Source organism: Simochromis diagramma, unplaced genomic scaffold, assembly GCF_900408965.1.
Source record: "Simochromis diagramma unplaced genomic scaffold, fSimDia1.1 OVJJ01000514.1, whole genome shotgun sequence".
NCBI classification, from domain to species: domain Eukaryota; kingdom Metazoa; phylum Chordata; class Actinopteri; order Cichliformes; family Cichlidae; genus Simochromis; species Simochromis diagramma.
Window position 1 is genome coordinate 558,064 of NW_024387346.1, and position 22,547 is coordinate 580,610.

The following is a 22,547-nucleotide window of genomic DNA, read 5'->3' on the forward strand; positions in this document are numbered from 1 at the left end:
TTCACATGCCGTGACATCATGGTGTTGCACTCGTGCATGCATGAAAATGTCTGTAGTGAGGTCCTCATGTGCAACAACAAGCGATCAGTGTTTGATGCCTGTGTGTGAAAAGTCTTTTTCAGTATTTGTGTGTCCATTGATTCTGAGGGTTTAGAGTGTGCACTATTGTTTGTGCTGACGTTGTGTGAGAGTGTGTTGAGGGAATTTTCAAGAAGACAATGTTCTGTGAAGTGTGGCTCCTGCAGATGTGTATCCCCTGGCCCCCAGGGGCCGCAGTAGCTATTCAGACTGAAGCAGGCAGCAGAGAGTATCAGATACCCTCCAGTGTGCTCTCCCCCAAATACTCACTCACAGACAGACAGGCACAGGCCAGAGGAAAAAAATAAATAAGTAAATAAATCAACGCCGAAGAAACATAGCCAGGAGAGAAGGAATTCACAGTGAGTCGGGGGTGGTTGGAAGAAGAGGAAAATAACAAGTGGAGATGTGCTAAGCTCAGCTGCAGGCCATTTTTGGAGCTCTTTGCTAGCTGGAAAATAAGTGAAGGTTTTCATGTAACTGGTGACTACACCTGCTGAGATATCGCTTTTGAATTGTTAAATACTTTCTTCTACTTTATAGGTGGACACCTCACACATCTTATTTAAGCTTGCAAAGGCAAGGGCTCCTTGACACATTAGTGCTAACTGGGGTCTTTCACATCTCTAAAACTCTATAAGGGGAAACAGACAGAGAAGTAGCAGAAAACAAAAGCAAAACAACCCAGTGTGGTTTTACTATAGCATGAACAGGAATTCTTGTTCTTGTTAGGTTAAAAGTGTTGTGTTGAGGAAGGCCTTCACACTGCAAAAATTCAAAATCTTAACATTTCAGTGAGATAGATGAACTTTTAGGACAGTGCATCTTGGATCTGGAGAATTTTCACTTGCTCAATTGGCAGATTTTTCTTTCACTTATTTCAAGCAAAAATATCTTTTAGTAAGTGAAAAAAATGTGCCAGTGGAACAAATGAAAATTCTCCATATCCAAGATGCACTGTCTAAAACAAGTTCAAACATCTCACTGAAATGTTACTCTGTAGCCGACTGTGTCTTATTTTAAGTGTCATAAGATTTTTTTGGACTAGAAATTAGACAAATGTACTTGGTAAGATTTTGAATTTTTGCCATGCATAAAAGATGCACTCAGCCCGTTACTAACAGTACCACCCAGCCTTACATATTCCTGTTTTGTCGCTCATACTTGGGACATTCACAACATTGAATTTTAAGAGATTTCCCATTTCAATTACCTTTAAGGCACACACACTAACATTAGCCGTTTAACTAGTAGCAATTACATGATAGCCACATTAGCTGTAGTGGCTCGCAGACTATAGTTAGAAAAAATGAGCAATTATTGCAGGCTATATGGGACAGAAGTCGTATGGCAGACGTGTAAACTTGTAAACTTTAGCCAACCTCTGTAATAAAACACATTCCATGATGACATAACATGATGGTCACGACTTGTGGTCTGGTGTAATATTATGGCTGGAGGTTATTTTCGTTTTCCTGTGTATTCGTTTGTGTTTGTTATCAATTAACAGTTGAAATATATTAGCAAGAAGGGGAGCTGAAATAAATGAAGTCACACTTACTTACCCCCATTAACCCGTGGCAGCTCACTGATTGCCAATGTTATTCACATCACTCTACCAATCATTCAGCTTCATTAGAAACGCTAGAGGTTTGCATTAGGGAGTATCAACAAAAGACCTCTGCGTGTTTTGCATCTGTATACACTTTCTGTTTACACAAGGGTGTGTGCATTGTTTGTGGGTCTCCTCAGACATTGTATTATTTCCTGTGGTTTTCCTCTGCTGCTGCTGAGGACTGTGACTGTGGTTTCTTATGCCTTTTGTTGGGCTCATGCAACATGCACTCGGACACAAAAGTGCATTACTGCCAGCAGCTTCAGGAGGTGTTCTGCTGCTAATGTCTGAAAAGTTGCGAGCTGTAGTAAAGATTGCAGGGGTTTGTTTTATTTAGGGTTTTTTTTGCAAGTCTTTAGGTTTTCGAATGAGCACCTCATACAGGAATTGCATGAAACAGTCAAAGTTCAAATGAAGCAGCTCCTATGTACTGCCATTAATACAACACCTAATGTTCCTTACATTTTAATCAGCTGTAAGGCTTAACATAAGGTGAACTTTGCAAACTAGCAGCAACCTGCAATCGTTTTATTGTCGCACTAATTTTTAATTTCTGCTGTTACTCAATTTGAGTCTATACATGTGAGAGGACGAAGGGACAGGGGAAAGAGAAAAATATTTTATTCCTGGTTGACTACACAATATTGGACTGATTCCCACTTTGTTGAAGTTGAAGGAAACCAGCGTTGTTTTTATACATATATATGGACTGGTTGATTTAACTGATCTCCCAGCACGTTTCACGGGGTAGGGGAAACTAAAGTCATCTCTGTTTAGATTAGACAAACAAACAAATGTAGCTGCAAATTCATAAGAAAACCTGACAAGCACTGGGCTACTCAGAGGTGTTATTTTGCCATCATACACAGACACATTAAAAGCAGCAGTGCACGTGCCACGCATATTACAGTGCACGTTTGTGCTCAACTGTGAAACTGCAATGACTGAGTTTCATGGTCGACACCTCAAGGCCCATTGAAAGCCATTAAAAAAGCCATTCACTCCACCCATCATCACACAAACAGCACTAACGACGCTGCTAATAGTCCTCCAAGTGTACCACGAAGAGGTCCGAGAGGAGAACGACCGTTTTACCTTGTAAAAACAGCTGACATTCAAGTCACTGACAAGCAGTCAGTGGGGAAATGAGTCTCCTATCAATCACACTTCCCCATTCATATGTAGAAAGTGGTATTTGCTTCAAAGCCACCCCAAATAAAGCCGAGAATAGGGTCTAACATGTAAGCACAGTGACAGACAGATCTGTATCACCTCAGTCTGTCTTCCAGTAAACAGGCAGAAACTAGCAACCAGTAAGCTGAGATATTTACAAAACTGTGCGTCACTGAGATTTTAAGATGTATAAATGTAATAATAATAATCAGAATCGGAATAATAAAACATTTAAAGTATTAGTGATTGCCTTGAATATATAAATGGTACGATGCCATAGCAGGAAATACAAACCTGTTCTTTGAAAAGTAGCAGCCATCGCTGCCTCTAGTTTTGCTGCATTAAGAGTCGAGGTGCAAATGACCAGAAAACCCCAATAAACAATATATATCATCAGATTATCACAATAAGGGCTGGGCCATATCATACCGTTCACGGTAATACCGGTATAATGTTGGGCAACGATAAGAAAATGAAATATCACGATAGAATATGGGTAAAACACGCATGCGCAGTGTTTTTGTTTTCATACGCACATGGAGGAAAAAGCATGGCGGCAACAGAGAATGAGAAGGGCGAAAGTGGATCATTGAATGAAAAAGATGAACCAGAATTGGTTTGTAAAAATGCTGCAACTTCAGTGGTGTGGAACTGGTTTAGCTTTCGTCCCTCAGATACAGAACAAAGCACTATTTTTGGTAGAGCATGCTAGCGGGCCGTCGTTATTACCGTGTTTTTTGGAAAATACAGCACACTTAAAACCAATCCTTTGATTCTTCTGAAAATCGACAGTGCCCCTAATAATCCCGTGTGCCTTATGTTTGAATTCTGGTTGTGTTTACTGACCTCGAAACGATTTTATGTGGAACAAGGCGCTCGAAAATCTGTCAAATGTTTTAGTACGACTTTGCTAAGCTACGAAGCCGCACCGCTTGATGGACTGTCGGAGCATTACGGCTATCGTAGGCAGGAGCCTCGCGGAGTGATACGTACTGTGCTTCAACATAATATTACCGTATTCTGTGTGTATAACCTTTTTTTACGTTTGTGGATATTATACGTGGTTATGCTGAGGATATCGTTATCACAAATTTTCAAATGTGTATCGTGATAAATATTTTTGGTCATATCGCCCTGCTCTAATCACAATACTTCATTCACAATCAGTGTATCCAGTGTTGGACACACTTCAGTTGAGCTGATTTAATAGAAGTTTGCTCACCTAAAGCTATCTTAGCATTGTGGTGTTTGTGCTGTTGTTTATAGTATTCCCAGAATATTTTATTTACTTAATAAAATATCGATATTCGGTGTCTCCGTGCAGCACCATACTTTATCACTTTTTGCCAGAGCTTCAGTAAAAACAGCTTTAATGTGGGTCTAGCGATATTACACATGCTTTTGTCAGATGTGTGTTGCCGACTACGTACTAAACAGTTGACTGAATGACTACATTTAATCTAATGGATAGACTTACATGCAGATAATAGCGCAGCAACATTTAAAGACACATTCACTGTTCCTATATTTTGTATCCTGAACAGACTCATCTTTACTTTCAAGATTGTCCAACATGCTGCTTTCTTTCTGCAGATATTACCCACAGGTATACATTTGAGACTTACAACACAGTAAGAAAAACTGACCTATCACAGACCACCAGAAGCTCAACAAGGGACAAGCACAAACAGAGTCTGACCGCAGCGCACAGCTGAGTCAGCTCTAACGTGACGAGCACAAATTTAACTAGAAGGCTTGAAGCGTGAAGTTTGTGCAATGTTTTCTTGCAGACACACAATGTTATATGCAAGACATGGACACTATAAAATTTACAGAGGGAACACTTCCTGTTCCTTACATTCAGAAGATCTGACTGCAGATCTCACCTTAGCGCACCTGGAGAATGAAGAAATACTATTGCTGCAAACTAAGGTATAGGTCTGTGTCGGCACCACACTCTCTTTCCTCAGGTTTACATCAAAGTGTTGCTGTGTTTATGGTTTCCTCAGACGGCTCAACACAGAGCCCGGATATGCTTTGCAGATTCAACATTCAGCATGACTTTACTTCAGAACAGCTGGCTGTATAGCACAGACACCAGATATATGAACAGTCCCACAACACAAAAGTTCACCTTCAATCTTGTGCTGGCTTCTCTCTTCATCTCTCAACTTCTGCTTTCAAAGCTGACGCAGATAAACTCATCCTGCCTTGCTGTTTGCGGTGCATTTGCATGCACACAATCTGTAGCAGTGAGAGAGGCCAAAGACAAACACACAGATCCACAAAAATAGACATACAAGCGCGCTTGTGCTGCTGTCACTGGTGGAGGTCTGTGGTGAAGCAAGTGGGAAGATGAATACACAGCCATCATGGTGATTTATGAACAAGAGGATTGCGATGAATTCAGTGACTTTTATGCATGGAAAGCTGTGGCACGTTCACACTGTTCCATATTCAACAAGCACAGTTTTGTTGCTGAAGCACTGCATGTGTATGCTCTATTTTGTTTGTGTCCCCTGTAAAGGGCATACGTCTCAGCAGTACATCTAATGAGCTGGAGACAGGGGCTCAGAGTCACTGTTAGATACTGATAACAGAAGTTTAATACTACTGTGGGACAATGTCAAAGCTGCATTTTTACCTCACTGTTCTAACACAAGGTGCCTTTTTAATATTTACTATTCATTTACTAACCATAAAGGAGTGTGGCTGGCAAGCTTCCCTCGTGATCCCAGCAGTCCACTAAGCCTGACTTAATAAAACTAAATCATCAGACTGACTAACAGGTTTGGTCTGAGTTAACTCCCTCACCAGACCAAGCATAGAGGTTTAGCCATATGCTGTAAGTTATGTAATGTATCTCTGTAACTCTGATGAAAACAGCCTCAGGAAGTTAACTGAACTGTGAGGAAGTTCTAGGAATTAAAAAAAGAACCAGGCAAATGTGACAACTTGATATAAATTTACCAATTTAGCTGCTAACTCAACACTTATATTCAATAAGATAAGCAAGTTTGACCTGCTCCCCTCAGGCAGGAGGCTCCGGTCCATTCGCACCAGAACCTCTCGCCATAAGAACAGTTTCTTCCCCTCTGCTGTTGGACACATGAACAATAACCACATGACTGTCCCCGCCACTAACACATGACCCTACGCTGTGTCACTGCATCATTTCATGTTTGGCACCGATCACCACCTGCACTCATGTATATATCTTTCTACGTAGCACTCATAAGTCTTATTCTCATGTATATCTCTTGCACATATCTTTCTTTCTACATAGCACTTTAATTCTTATTGTTTGCACTGAAGCACCGCAGCAATTTCCTAATGTTGTAAACCTCAACATCTGGCAATAAACCCCATTCTGATTCTGATTCTGATTCTGAAGTTAAATCACTTGCAGGTTTGAGTCAGTTTATCGTGATTTTCTCGCTGGTATAGCTTGGAGGGTGGATAAGAGTCTGGCCTGTTCCAAAAATAGCCCGGCTCTAATGACAGTTGCATTATGCTTCTGTATGCTAGAATTTTTTTCAGTGACAGGATTAAAAACTTCTCAAAAGTTCTCTAAACAGATTTAAAAAAGGTAAAAAGTCAACACTTTTAGGGCCCTTCTAAATTCTAAGACTTTTAAGGGTCCAAGACTAAAATGAGGACAATTTCATACATTCGTGTCAGAGTCATAACAGCGCTCAGAACCATATCAGTCTATTTCGTTACCGTATGGATTTTGGACTGCTTCGTTGCAGGGCTCAACTTTAGATGTCCAGCTGGTCCTTGGTTTCAAGTGTCAAGAGTTTCAAGAGTTATTATAGTTTAATATTTTATAATTCGTTTTTATTTTTATTTCATTTTTGACTTTTAACTGTAAATTCAGTTTAGCTTCAGTTAGTGTCCAGAGTGAGCTTTCTTGTTTCAGTTTAGTTTTATTAGATTTAGTGTTAGTCTTTATTAATTATTTTATGGAGGGCACATGTCAGATTCAAAGATTTAACACATGAATAATGTTTTGAAAGCAGTTGCAGTCTTGTTGACATCCAGAGTCTGAATAAACATGTCCATCAATGCATCGTCGGGCAGTTTTTTTTTTTTGGTACCAAACAAGCCCATGTATTTTAGTTCACATGTAAGATTTCTGTATAAGTATCGTTAGTAATCATGCGACCATTAGCTGTTGGCTCACTGTGTATAGACACTGCTGTTGCTCCTGGGACCCATTGAAACTGCAGCTTCTGTCAGTTACAGCAGTTTCTTTCACATACATATCGGATCATCAACGACAGTAATGCCTAGTCAAGGGTCGGTCGTTGATTGAAGTTGATTGGGGCTTTTTGAGCTCTTTGTCTGGCAGTTAAAACAAGCCAGACATCATTAACATTTCAGTGCCTTTCTGCCTGCACCTGGTGGGCGTGCCATTTTAACACCTCCCCTTGTCATCCACGTTAAGGACCACAATATACACACTACATGATTGACTACTTTTCTGCTAAACGGAGATTGTAAATGAACTCCTATTGGTTAGGTCAAGTATGGGGTATTTCAGAAGTTTACTGGAACCCACCCAGTTGAACTATATAAATGAGAGCAGATAAGCTCCTGTTATTTACCAAGCTGCCGATCGCAACATACTGTACTACAGCAGACATGGCACAAATCAGCAAGGAGGAATCCCAGGAGACTCATCTCATGAGGGCAATGAGACAAGTACACGATTTCAAGCAATATCTCGCCAGCCTGGGCATTAAAGTTTCAGTGAGAACTGCAAGGGTTCACTACAAGGAGAGACAACCCTGCCGCGAAAGTCGGTAAGTAATCAAAGGACTGAATTACTGAGTGGTAGCCTGCAGAAAATAACTTGCTTTTCTGTTTGTCTAATGTTTTCTTGTTTCTTATTAATATTTTACAGCAATATCTTGGCTGCCATTGATGAGATAACAAAAAGCAATGACAAGATGACTGCGCAAGACATTCAGCTAAAAATTGAGGAAGATCTGGGAGTTTCACTGAGCCTCTCCAGTGTACGCCACGCTCGACGACTCCTTGGGAGAAAAACTCCCTTCTCCCAAATGACAGAAGAGATCAACAATGACCCAAGATTACAACGAGTTCTCCAGAGGATCGAGTCTGGGGAGATTTGGGATGATAGCACAGAAGTTCCACAGCAAGACGATCGACCACAGCCGGGACGTGTCATCAAACTTCACATCTGGGGGATGATTTCACAGCATGATGCATGTCCTAAAACCATCTTACATGAAATCCTGGACAAACGCCGCTCTCAGAAACCCAACCAAGTTGCTGCTGCACGGCTGGGCCTTGACGAGGGCTTCTTTGAGGAGATGGATCTATACCCCACTGCTGCTGCAGAGCCGTCAGCTTTAAAGCACATCAAGCTTGTCGTAATTGCAGTTGCGAAGGACAACTGAGAGCAGAGTGGAAAATTAGTTTCCACCAATTCCTATTTAGATGTACAATGTTCCCCTTCTATATACAGTGTGATATTGTTTTTGTTTTACTGTTGTGTAATGAAACTAAATCTGAAATAGACTGAAATTTAAAACATTGTGCAGGACACTGAACTTAAAATTGAAGAAGATTTCACCGAGTCTGTCCAGCACACATCATGCCTGCCGTCTACTTGGCAGGAAGACCCCCGTCTCAGAATTGGTGGAAGAGATCAGCAAGGTTACAACAAGACGCGCGACCATATCTGGGGGATGATTTTACAACACGATGCACGTCCTGAAGCCATCTCAAAGTTATCCTGTACAACTGCTGTCTTCCTAAATCTGAAAAAATGTTGGTGCTGCACAGCTGGGCTTGAATGATGGCTCCTTTTTGCTGCAGAGTAATCAACTCTAAAGCACATTAAGTCTGTTGTAATTGCAGTTGTGAAGGGCAACTGAGGGGAGAGGAAATTAATTTTCCATTAATGTTCCCCCTCTATATGTATAGTGTGATATTGTGCTAGCTTTAGTATTGTGTAATCAAAGTATTTCAAAATCTGAAATGTATCCATTTTGAAATCTGACAAATAAAACTTTACAAAGACAAACTGATTTTTGCTTTGTCTGTTCCACAATAATGACATGACTAGTTTAGTCCACGGGTTTTGCTCTTTCAATCCAGGGATTAATAATCTGGCTAATTTTAGATTCAAATATTAACAGATGTTCCATTTAAAACAGCGATGACTAAATATAGTTTTAGTGCAGGGGAACTAGCTGACAACCTGGCAACAGCTGCCTAAAGCAAAGTGAAGCTGACATTAGGAATTACCCAACAGAACGCCACGTGAAACGCCACACATCATCACAGCAGTGCTCATTTTAAGCTCTCGTAGTAGAGGGTGTTTATTTTTATGTCTATTATGTAATGCAGCAACACGACTGGAGAAAATTGACTTTTTCATGTATAGGTGAACATTTTCTGGTTGTCTATACAAATACCAGCATTTAACCCAACAAGTGACTATTTAGGAAGCATGCAAACCAGGTTTTGTTCAGAGCTACAGTTCACAGGCTTCCCATTAAATGCATTAAATTGTGATCAGAATTGCTGTTTGGAGTAGCAGCTGTGAGGCTGTTCTCACTGAAAGCATGTCTGCTCAAATTTGTGTATCAGAGGCAGATTTCTAGAGAACTAAACTCATTAGTCACATGAAAGTAAAGATAATTAATGCAATTAAATAACATTACGTGCGTGTATTTTTAGTTTTTTTTTTTAGCTCGGAGGCACTGGTGACAACAACTGCATCAATTCATTAAAAAAAAGAAAAAACAATCTGTCAAGCTTGAGAAAAAGCTCCAGTCTGACCTCATCACAGTCGAAGGCAAAAACGAGACATTACAGCTGGGAAATTTGAATCTTAAAGGGGCTGTAACTCAGTCATCAACCATCCCATAGTTACTGCATCACATAACAAACTAGTTATTTGTAATTCATGTGTCACATTTAAAAGTCAACTACAACTCAGTAAAATCACCAAGTTTATTGATCACTAGTAACTGCATTTAATTTGTTTCTGTGTTGATAACTTGATCATAGCAAGTCTGTGCTGATGCAGCTGATTACAAGTCAACATCCTGCAGTTAAATAGATGGAGCCATTTTAGAGTGATGAGCTAGACTTGTCTATTTTAATCAGATGTCTGTGGTGGCTGCGACCTCCTCGTGTTGGTTTTGAGACATACAGTTTTGTTATTCACACATTAATACCAAAACAAACTATGAGACAAAAAAGTGGTAAATCCTGACAAATGACAAGCTGGAGGTAACATTTAACACTCTTAAATAAAAATAAAGGACCAATGTGATCAATGACTTTTATCTGACTGGTTAGTATTGACGTGGATTTGATTGTTAAGCTTTATTTGTAAACTGTTAAACTACAGCAGCATGCATGCATGTTTAATATATACCTGAACTCTCAACTTATCTTTCAGTTCCAGGAAATTCTCCACCTTTACTGTGAGACATTTTACATGAGACTACAAATAGGTGAAACAACAAGCAGGAGGAAGTGAGTTCGATTTGTTGTTTCAGTTTGAGCGGTCTGGGTCACTGTGTTACATTTAAACAGCGTTATACAGATATACACATTATACAAGGCCAAAAAATAACAAGCCTTGAATTTAAATGCGTCCGCAGACAAACATGCTGATCACCAGCACAGTGTCGGTAACACCTACTCTGTACTCTCCATACGAGAAAACTTGTTGACACGGAGGCTGCGATACACATACCAACATCTATGGTATTTAACCAAGTTTTTACCACAGAAATGAAGTGCAGTAATTAAAACTTTTTAAGATGCTGCACATCAGATGGAAAATTATCAACAACAACAACGACAAAAGTGAAATTAAAAGCTAACTCTGACATCTGAAACATCATGGCAGGATCTGAGCAACCATTTTTATGCTCCTCAGATTAAATGCTCAATGATGTCGATGAGTAATAATGTAAATATAAAATGAAAAGGACTTTGATAGGATTTGGATAATAATGGGGTTCATTGAACTCCAGAAATAAAACAGTCAGTAGAATATATAACTACTCTGTCACAAATACAACCAGATCACAGAGAAGGACTTGCAGAAGTAGTAGGGGGGTAGTTGTAGCTCAACTGGAAGGTTGGTGGTTTGATTCCATGCCAAATATGCCAACCCCAAGTTGCTCTCCTATGCATTGGATGTGTGTGGATGTTAGACAGAAAGTACTATGTACTTATGTTGGTGTGAATGGCTGAATAAGGGATATTATATAAAGTGCTCAGGTAGAGTAGAAAAGTAGTAACCACTCTATTTAGCATTATAAAATACAGTTTTTAGGCAATGATTTCACTCTGTGCAAAATTGCTGAAATGTGTGGACAGTATATAAAAAAGGCTGTAATTCAGTGAATGGCACTGAAACACATACTATCACTGCAAACAGGCAGCTTTATCATCTCATTATGCCCCTCCAAACTCACAGGCTGGTATCGCTCACATCAAGACAATAAGACTAAGCCGGTGATTCAGCAGGGATCCATGTAGGGGCGCAGCAGAGTGAAGACAGAGATATGACTATATAGACTATGATGACTAATACCAATGCACAATGCTGAAGAGACAGATAGTAATACAACAGCTGGGAGCTGACTGTGACAAAATATGCATATGGGCCTTGTCCAAGTCAGTAAAGTACTTATATTAAAGTGTTCTAATTAAGCTCTGTGAATATCTCGTAAAAGCATTAACCTCACTAACTGCAGAGGGGATTTTAGTGCTTTTACACTAAAGAAAAATGTGAAGCAGGGTATGTGAATGCAAAACAGTTTTTCTTTTCTTTTTTCCCTAAGCTAGCTCTACTTGTCATAAAAGCTGGCTGACACAATAGCTACTTACTGCTTGTAGCACACACAAATACCAAAGACTGACGTGCAATCAAACAACTGACACACTGACGCAAGCGATTACATTGACCTTTTCACACAGGCACGCACATAATCAAATAGCTGCAGACGGTGTTAGAGAGATACTGACGGGAAACGTAAGAGAAGGCATTACATATCAATCCCACGGCAGTAGCATGAAGAATTCTCATATCACGACATCTAGATTTACCACTGCACAAACTATAGAGGAGCTGCCAGTCCACTGTTTACTACCATGTATCACACAGCAGGCTGGAGCCAGAGCTTCGTTAGGAACACTCAGCACTACGAGTTGCTTCACTTTGTATACATGACATCTGATTAAAGCGTTTTATATCCCACACCAAGTCTGACTCTGATCCCGGTGGAGGAGCCTTGATGCTGATTTGTCCTCATCTAGCAGCGTGATGACATCTAAAGTACATGATCGGTTTCTCTTACTGTAGTCACAGTATAGTTACAGTTGTGTCATTACTTGTGCTACAAGGTTCCTCAGTTATCTGCACAATAAGAGAGAGAGAGAGAAAAAAATCATGCATGCCTTTTCCACGCTGTGCACATGTAACGTAGTCAGCTGATTTCAGTTTGTGTTCAGGGAGGAGGAAAATAGTGAAGCAATGAAAAACTGAGAATGCGACAGTAAGTGCAGACTATGTCCAGGCCAGAAACAACTGCTGATAATACATCAGCCTGTTGCAAGCAACTGCACAAACAGCTAACACAAAGCTAGCAGTAAACAACCCAGAGTGATGTTAAAAGTATGACCCCCACGGCCAGCAGTAAGAGCCTCTTTACGATAGGGAGTGTGTCAGAGAGTGCAGCCAAAGGGGCATACTGGTCACTGCATGTCAGGACATGTTACAGAATAACTCAAACCTCATGTAACTAATTGAAACAGTAATAGCATTAGCTTTCTCTGCTTAAGCACATTAAGAGTCACTGAATCAGTGTGACACTGGTCCAACCACACCCACTAGCAACTCTATTGTTTCTCATTTCCACACAACGACAGGGAACTGAGAGGGTGCAGAAGACTACTTTAGATGCAAAAGGCATCATAAGCAGAATGATACAGATTCTACTTTTGATCACACATTCCTCACTCATTCATCACTCATGTCAGACCAGTTCTACATAGTCTGACGTGAGCGAAAAAAGCAGCAGCACAACTGATCCACAGAGTTTCCCCTCATAGCTTGTTATGTCAGCTTTAGCCGCAGTGTTTCGAGAGAAGCCCTGCTGACATTCTTTTCCATTACAGCCTCACGCAGAAGAGCTGTACTGCTGTGGACCTGCTTGGTACCAGAGCCAACAACAGCCAACCAATCTCCTCCCCTCTGTGTCTTCTGCAGTGAAAAACATGTCCATTTGTTACTCAAATTCTTTCAACCCTAAATATGTACTCAAGGGCTACAGTTTTTCAAACATTAGTTCTAAATTAACTTTAATACAAATCAAAACCTTTTACTCCTGTTGTTGCTTCATATTTAACAGCTCTACACTGCTGAACTGCCCCAATGATTCGAATGGGGGGGGGGGGGGGGGGGGGGGGGGGAATAATAGTGGAAGTGCACTGTGGTAAACTGGTGCAACCCCATCCCCAAAAAACTGGGATGCTTTGGAAAATATAACAACCCAAAATGTACTTGAAAGCAATACAAGGACAACGTATTAAACGTTTAAAACGTGAAAAATGTTTCCTTATTTCCAATTTGATACCAGCATTCACTGGGAGAGGGGTACAACTGCTTGTGTACTACTGATAAAATATATAGTGGAAAATCTCACAATCGGTTCATCAACGCAAAAAACCCCCCCAAAAAAAACCTTGAGGATTTCATCATCTCCGGTATATAACATCAATGAAATATTAAGAAAACCCAAACTCTGTAATGAAGGCTGTGAAACACTTGATCGACTGTGGCCTATAGCATTGACCGAAAACAATTCCAACCTTAAAATTACACCATGTGCTCAAAAACCCACCGCCATTGAACGTCACTTACTGCATCCATGACTGCAAGGTAAAAGTAGACTGGATAAATCAGAGCCAGAAACACATCTTCTGTGGGCCTGAGTTTATTTAAGATAACTAAGCAAAGTGAAAAACTGTCCGTGACGATAACCAATACATTTTCTTTTTAAAGATTCCTTTTGGAAATCATAGCTGTTCTCTGTGGGCTTACACCAGCATCTGCGAATGTACCAGGGGAAGGTGAATTTACTTCTGAATGGTATATGTAGGTTTTGCAGACCTATATGTTCCCCCCCAAACACCTTTCAGACGAGACATTAATTATTTTAGCCAGACAATGCCAAACCACATTCTGCATGAACCCCAACAACATGGCTCTGTCATAGAAGAGATGCTAAAGTGGCCGCCTGCACATTCAGATCCATTTAAATTTTGGTGCATTACGAAATGAAAAACCTGAAAAAGGAGAACTTGTGTCATTAAGCATCTGAACTCCTTTACTGAGCAAAAACGGACAAACATTTAAGTCAATTCCATTTTATTAATATAGCGCCAAATCACATCAAGCATCACCTCAAGGCCCTTTACATTGTAAGGTAAAGACCCTACAATAATATATAATAACAGAGAAAACCCCAACAATTATATGACCGCTTATGAGCAAACGTTTTGGTGACAGTGGGGAAGAAAAACCCTTTTTTTAACAGGAAGAAATCTCCAGCAGGACCAGGTCAGGAGTGGCCATCTGCCGCGACCGGTTGGAGAGAACAAAGGAATACAGGATAAAGCGTGTCTGTTAGCTTTCAAAACTCGAGCAAATGGCTCGTCCACTCTGAAATGGTTACAGAGCTTGTTGATAGGTAGTAGGAAACAAGCAGCTAGCCAAACGCTGTCAAAACAGCATACTTAACCAGAGTGCCAATAATGCTGCAGCTGACCCAGATTATGACCCACCACGACTTACAGGTTAATGAACTGTGTGAAGTACAAAAAAGAATGCGAAACTTTGCTTGTCATTGTGAAAATGAAAGTGTATTGAGAAGTTGGCATGGGTGACAAACAGTCAAATCCAGGACGAAACTAATGTCATTCACCACCAGTCGAAAGTGTTTTCACTCAGAAGTATAAAAACTACGTGGTCAGTAGTAAATACGGTCACCAAAAGGTTGAATATATGTGAACGTACAAAAAGTAAAACAACAAATGTGACCTTAAGCAAAAAATTGGGTGAAGACCCACCATGTAGTTATTGTGTATGTGTTTCACGTACACAACCTGACCAACACTGTGGGAGGATTAAGGTTGGGCGATATTTAAAATTTTTCCAACTGGCATTTGTCAGTCCAGTAAATGACGACAGGCGATATAGACACCAGATCTGCACATTTAGAATTTATACGTTTTGTTTGGAGGGAATATTTTACCTTCTTTTCTTGTTTGTTTCAGTATTAATATAGCTACTTTTTGGATTATTCATTTATTTATTTGAGATGCGCACAAAAGACTTAACTTTACGTCAGAGTTTTTTTTTTTTTATGTTTGCTGGAAGAGACATTTTGATTTTTAGCTTTTTGTTTAATTTTGTATTTGTTGTTTGGTCGAGTGTGTGAGACAGATAAACACTGGAACGGCCTGTGAAAAAGAAGCCAGTTACTCTTTGTTTCCCTCCCCACCATTGTGGGTTTTTTAAATTTAAATAAAATGTTTTAAAGCAGCGCTATTGTTTTTTCCATTGACTGCTTCTCTTAGCTTCAACCAACATTATTAGCAAACTTACTCATGGGCAAAAAAAATAAATCGGTCACACGTTTAACATTTGATGTTGCACCATTGCCATTTATAGAAAATGTTTGCTTTTGCCTCCGCGCTGCAAGGATTCAATAAACTTGGGGAGGTCAAGAATTTTGTCAACTGTACAACCACCCAACCTACCCAATTGTTTTGTGTGGCCAACAATCCAAAAAGTATTTAGCGGGGCGATCGTGGCTCAAGAGTTGGCAGTTCGTCTTGTAATTGGAAGGTTGCCGGTTCGGTCGTTGTGTCCTTGGGCAAGAAACTTCACCCGTTCACTTCACTTGTTGTTTACTGGTGGTGGTCAGAGGGCCCAGTGGCGCCAGTGTCTGGCAACCTTGCCTCTGTCAGTGCGCCCCAGGCAGCTGTGGCTACAATGTAGCTGCCATCACCAGTATGTGAATGGGTGGATGACTGAATGTAGTGTAAAGTGCTTTGGGGTCCTTAGGGACCAAGTAAAGCGCTATACAAATACAAGCCATTTAAGCTGGATTGGAAATTTAAGACAAGCCAATCCAGAGCCACAACAATTCTAATTTAGCAAACAGCAAAACTGGACAAAACTAGATAAAAGTCTAATCACTTAGTAATAAATAAAATGTAATAACATAAACTGCATTTAAACACACGTGACAACAGAAACAACTGAACTTTCAAATGTGGGCTGCTGCACTTCGTAGTTGGACACCTAAGCAGATGAAAAATACCTTGACATCTCGGTGGATGACATTGTTGTCGTGGCAGTAGCGTAGCGCCTCGAGGATCTGCCTCATGTAGTGACTAAGCGGGGGGGAGAGAGAAAGTGCAAGGTCATTGTTACATCAGAGTTAAGTGTTTGTGTAAATCATGGTTGCAAATATTGATTCAAATAATTTTAAAAAAGCATCAGGAAGCCTTTCAGGGAAGTAAATCAAAGCCATAAAAATCTCACCTGGCCACGGCTTCACTGTAGACAAAGCCAGCGTCTGCCCTCTTCACGATCTCAAAACACAGGTCCGCTCCATCCATACTAACACACACAGAAATTAGAAAGAGACTCACGGTGAGAGAGGGTCAGACTAGCATGAAGGTCAGGCCACAAATACAAGTAAGAAGGAAAGGCCATTCTTATTAAAACTTCAAGTGCTGCGCTTCTTTGTGATTGGCTGTGAAGGCGAAATGGGAGAAACAGGTCAGTAGCAGTAATTGTGTTTAGCGTCTGCGAGTTGAGGTAGGCACAGCTGGACCAGGCCTACATGTAGCACGAAAAAAGCTGCTATGATGCTGGTAATATTTCTGTAAGCCTCTGCTATGCTTCAGCATTCTCTTCTGAAACTATTAAGAGTTAGGAAGTAGAAAAGTGTATTTCATAGCACCATTATTGGGGGAGGAGATAGCTCAGTAGGAAGATCGGGGGTTCAAATCCTGAGGTACCCCTGAGCAAGGTACTGTCCCTACACACTGCTTCACTGAGTGAAGTTAAATGCAGAGAGTAATTTCCTACAGGGGATTAATAAAATATACAAAAACATTTTACCTAAACCTTATTTGAAACCCTGAGGGAATATTTAAATACAGTAAAAGACCCATAAAATATTACTATAAACAGATAAATACGGAGCTAAATGAAGCCGATCTTAGCTCATGAAAAAGTTAGCTCAGCAGGTCAGAGTACCCCACCAAGAACATCAAAGCAAGTACAGACAGTATATAAAAGATAATATGTAGTCAGCTATACAATCGGACCTATGATCTCGGTGAAGACTTTCCTGATTTGTTTATGGTCTCATTCACCAGTTTTAAATCGTATCTATCACTCGATGTCCTATTTAAACTAAAACGAAAGTGAAGCAGGTCGTGATTTGTCGCCTGGCTACTTTTTGACTGACAGGTTGCAAACGTATGAGCATGCTGTGAGTTTCTCAGTCAGACACATCGTACACTTAGTACATCTGATTCTTGACAGTTTAAAATGACCGTTGAATGATGCTGTGGTGGCTATGTCCATCTTTTGAATACCGTCTACGTTTTTGCTGTATTTTCACCTACTTTTTCCTGTGTAGAACGTCTTCTGTTTGTAGTACTCAACTTTTCTGAATGTTTGTAAGTGTTTATCCAAATATTAGAATTCTACTTGATGTCAGGGATTTTTGTAACATCGAACAAGGCATACTTCTTTAATAAATGAATAAATAAAAATTAAATAATATAATATAAAGAGGCTCCACTGCAAATATTCACAAACCGCTTTGTAATAAATAACTCAATTGTATTTTCAGGAGCCTCTGGATTGAATCTCCTGTCCCAATAAGGGATTTCAGCTCCACCTAAGCCATGTTGAGCTGCCCTATCAGTTAAACCCATAGCCATGTAGACTAAGAATTCAAGGCGTGTCATGGATTCCATGTTAGTGAGTGCTACGCTCCACAAGTGACTTAAATTTCATCTTCAAATGGTAAGCACGAGGCTCTGAGGAGACTTTGTGCCTGCCAGTTTTCTTTTCTTTGTCTTCTCCATGGAGAGACTGCACTAGAACGTATAAGAGGAATGACGAGCAGTCTGTCCATGTCTGCATCAGCAGACAGTCTCTGGTGACTGTACCTAATGAGCAAATTCTACGCAGTCAGTGTTGGGCCTCAGGTAGTTTGGATCAGTGACTGGATGATGACGTTGATAAGCTTCAAGCAACAATAAGAAAATAAGAAAACTTATGATTGTCAAATGCTTAGGAAAAAAAGCAACTTGCTAGACGTATAATTGAAGGATATAGAGCATTACTGGTGGCATGGTGTAGCAGAAATACTTCTAAATGTAAAAACTACCAGAGAGATGGTGATCAGCTGTCCCACAACAGCCTGCGTCTATCCTGGGACAGCATGCCCATGAGTACAAGTATATGCACATCAACACACTGTACTGGAAAGACTAACACAGAGACTGTACAGAAGAAGGCGACGAGCCATCTCGATTTCTTAAAGAAGTCGAGATTCTTGAAAGTGTTAGAGATTTTCCATCAAACTGCTGCGTACACTTTGCTGTAGTCTGCTGAGTCTGCATCAGAGCAGAGATGTAGAGGAGGACACTGAACAAACTGATATCCATCACGGATAGTCCTGACAACCTTCTACACCACTCAGTGGACCGTCAGCACGTTCTCTAACAAACTGATTCAAGGCTTCTGAATATCTTTCATATCTCATCGAACAACTCTAACAAATATCAAACAAGAACTTCCACCAATGCAACTCACACTCTGAGCAGTATTTACTTTTAGAAAAACATTTGTGAGTAGGTAATGAATAATAGGTAAAGATTTGTAAATGACTGGACGCCAATAACTAATAACTTCTTATTATTATTTAATATTACACTAAATTATGTTTCTAACTAACTAGGCAAAAACACTATGTTTAAAGACAAACTTTATACAGTATATTCTATATGTCAACACCACACTTCATAGTTTTTATAATTTTTTTTTTGACGATTTTTAACCAATAAATCATGAAGCTGACCTTGAAGATCTCAGTGGATGTAATGCACACACAAATAGATTGTTAACATGAGCCCACTCTACACACCTACAAAGTTTGATCAGAATTCATTCAAACCTTTTTAAGCTCTCGTGTTTACAGACATAATAACAAATACTACCAAAAACATTCAGTCATGTCGAGCAGCCTAACAGTGAATACGTCCTTGGAGGAGGTAATGACTCTTAGACGGGTGTGTGTAGTGAATTTTTATTCTGTTTCTGCTTAGTTAACTGTGAAATACAATAATATTTTTACTCTGATTTTACTGCCTTGTATTTATTTAGAGTTTAGATTAGATTTAGTTCCTGGTTCGGCCACACTGCATTCTAATTTATTGAGCTACATACTGGTCAGCATATTTAAGCTATTTTTTATACTTTTTTTTTTTTAATCTGCTATAACCAAATTTGTGAACGGGGAAATTATTTCCAATAATTGAAACGATTTCCCAAAATCTGGTATAAATAAATTGCATCTTAGATTTTCCCATTGAACAAGAGGTTAGATCACGTGCTCTGACATCACAAGACTAGACTTGTTCTGCAGCTTATGCATAGAGAAAACAGGCAAAACTGCATACTGGTGCACATTCATACTCTTGAATGAATTTGGATGGGAATGAGTGAAATGAAGGATTTTTGCTGACTGTCATATAAAATCGGTTAATTTTATAGTCTACACGCTAAAGCGAGGTTCAGTTTTGTAAATCATAAGCAATCATCTTCTTTTCACAGTGATGATAGCATTTGCATGGAGCTCCCCACTATGATCCAAGTGTTCAGGAGGAGGAGCTGTTGCTGTAATGGTGATGCATTCATGAAAGCCCTCTGGAGGGATTCACAATAACAGCACGGCTCTAAAAACGACCGCTCCTCAACCGAGCTGAAACAAGGCTCCGGCCACAGCGTCTCAATGCACAGGAAAGCGGTGCGCTCGCGATCATTAAGCTGCTGGGAGCAGACTTTAAGGCAATTAGGCCTTTGCGCACAGGCTCAGTCTTCCTTAGGTGGCTGTTTTAAAAAACACACACATATACAGATGATGGAATGACAATCATCAAATGCACACAACTCGCACACAATTGCAGCCAGGCCATTTAGCCACAGCTGATCCTGTCTCTCATAATTGCTCTGTTCCCAATTACTGGAAGCCTATTCTTTATTGTCACTTAGCCTCTGTGCCAATTAAACAGGACTCTGATGTAGGACTTGGCTACAGCACATCCATATTTTTCTGCACTCCTATTACCGCACCACGTTCACATTTTAGCCTCTGTGATTAGTGAGGAGTGAGACCTGAGAAAAAGAGCGGCATGAGGCCCTCCACATTTATCCACTGCATTTACTCCCATATCCATTCCCCTCTCCAAGGCCCGTAGCGCTCCGATATCTGCCTGTGGTCTCATGAGCGTGTGTGTGTGTGTGTGTGTGTGTGTGTGTGTGTGTGTGTGTGTGCGCGCAAATGAGCTCCAAAAACCATGAAAATCTCTTTAAATGGCGCTCGTCTGCATATCCTTGAAAGTTTTCTCCCGGTGCACCAAGCCATGTGATAGAACTATGCACGAAACCCGAGCGTTCGCCTGCTCAGCGATAACAGAATTAAATGATAAAGGAATTAGTTCTGGAAGAGGAGAAAGATGAAGATACGGAGCAGGCTGGGAGGAGCTCCAGGGGATGATGCAGCTCTTGGAAAAGCTGGAAGTAGCAGCAAGTGTGAAATCTTAATCTCATCTTTTTTTTCTCCCCCCTCCCCTCATATATATATAGACTGCACTCATCCTCTGCACACTGCCCCCCCCACAAAAAAAACCCTCATCTAACAAGCTTTTTCATATCAGCTTTGATTACATAAAACCACTGCAGGGTTCACTTTCTCTCCACGCCCTCCTCACACTGTCATCCTTCTGCTCTGTGTCCTCTTTCCTCTGTACCATCCCCACTATGCATTCCCTTACAGATGTGCCCCACTGTGACACCCGTCCCCCATTACCTATCTTCAGCCTACATATGTGTTGGTGTGAGGAATTTTGTGTGTGTTTGCTGAATCACAGCCTGGGACTTACAACTCAAACACCATGTAGAGCATCCCATCTGAGCTGTAGGTCTCCAGCAGCTCCACAATGTGGGGGTGCTTCAGCATGTGGCAGATACTGGCCTCCCTCTTCAGATCTGAAAACACAGAGAACAGACAGAGAGAGAGAGTTTGGAGATGAGCAGAAGTGGTGCAGTGTTGTATACAGAGTGTAACATTAGGCCAATACTTTTTGCAGCTGAAGACAACTGTGCATTTAGGACAGGGGTGTTCTTTTTATTTCACTAAAGGCCACACTGGGTTCAACTTGATGGGGGAAATTAGACCCCCCGCATCAAGAGCAAGACACACAGTATTCAGCTTATTGATAGCCTGTGATTCCTTTGAAAATTACACCACCTCGCGTGCAATTCCATCCAACCAGTCAGCTGCGTACCCTCAAGTAAAATCAAAGCATTTTATAAATTAAGTCTCATATTGCCCTTTCACAGGCCTGAAAGTGACAACTCAGTAGGTGTTGGTTTTCATTAAAAAGTAAAAATGAAAAACTCTTTGATCACATATTTCACATGTAATATACAGCCTAACCTTCTGCCCTCAACAGGCTGCACAGAAACTTTCTGAAGCCTGTGTTTCCTGCCCACGACTCCAGATCTCTGCTGGTGTGCTGATTCTAACATCAAAAGCATGCAGCAAATGATGATCTTTAAAAACAGAGACTGTTGCGTATGGACACATGGATCTCTCTGTCAATGTGACTGATAGGAAACTTTTCTTTAAACACTTTACATATCTAAATATGTAAAGACAAAACAAAAGACCAACAATTATTGACTTTGCATATCCTACTGATGTGCAATGTACATTTCCCAATTAACACCAGTTATCCTCACAATTACGTGCTTCAGGCGTGGGTGTTAGCTCCCGTGACAAGCCCGTTTCTGAATGTGCACAGCCTGCATTCTTGATGAAGTCAATTTTGTTGTGGGTGCCTGAGCTTGACTGAGGGCTCCATTATAACTGCCATGTGGGGCCTGGCGAACGGCACCATGTGACAAAGTTGACTGTAAACCAATTTATAACTAACGTCACATCCACCGTCACAGTCACTGCCAGCTCTCCTTTGATGACACATCAACACAGAAGACAGAATTCTCTGAAGCAGTCTTGGTGGTTACAAATTTTAAAAAATTAATACATTTTTTTTAAAACTTTAAAATAAAATAAAAAATGGTTTGAAGGTGTTGTCTGAGTTCACCTGGATAAATGGGATGGTGTGTGTTAGATGTAAAAACTGTGTCAAATCAAACATGCAGATCCATCTTCTGTGTCGACCTCATGGAAAATAAAGGAGTAGCTGTACTACCTAAGAAGTACCATTTAAGTAGAAGAGATTTTGCCCTCTGGCCACGCTAATTTAAGAAGAACCTAGTCTTAAAAACGGGATA

At 40.4% G+C, this 22,547-nt stretch overlaps 1 protein-coding gene across 14 annotated transcripts in view; it reads right to left on the reverse strand.

Annotated features, from left to right (window-relative positions):
- Positions 1-22,547, reverse strand: part of caska (calcium/calmodulin-dependent serine protein kinase a) — a 154,128-nt gene that overhangs the window by 60,466 nt on the left and 71,115 nt on the right. For all 14 annotated transcript variants that reach the window (XM_040006805.1, XM_040006812.1, XM_040006816.1 and 11 more), the window contains exons 3-5: positions 21,131-21,236; positions 16,485-16,562; positions 16,261-16,333 (exon numbers count right to left, since the gene is read on the reverse strand). In XM_040006805.1, the coding sequence (XP_039862739.1) occupies positions 16,261-16,333; positions 16,485-16,562; positions 21,131-21,236 (257 nt within the window). The remainder of the gene's footprint in view (positions 1-16,260; positions 16,334-16,484; positions 16,563-21,130; positions 21,237-22,547) is intronic.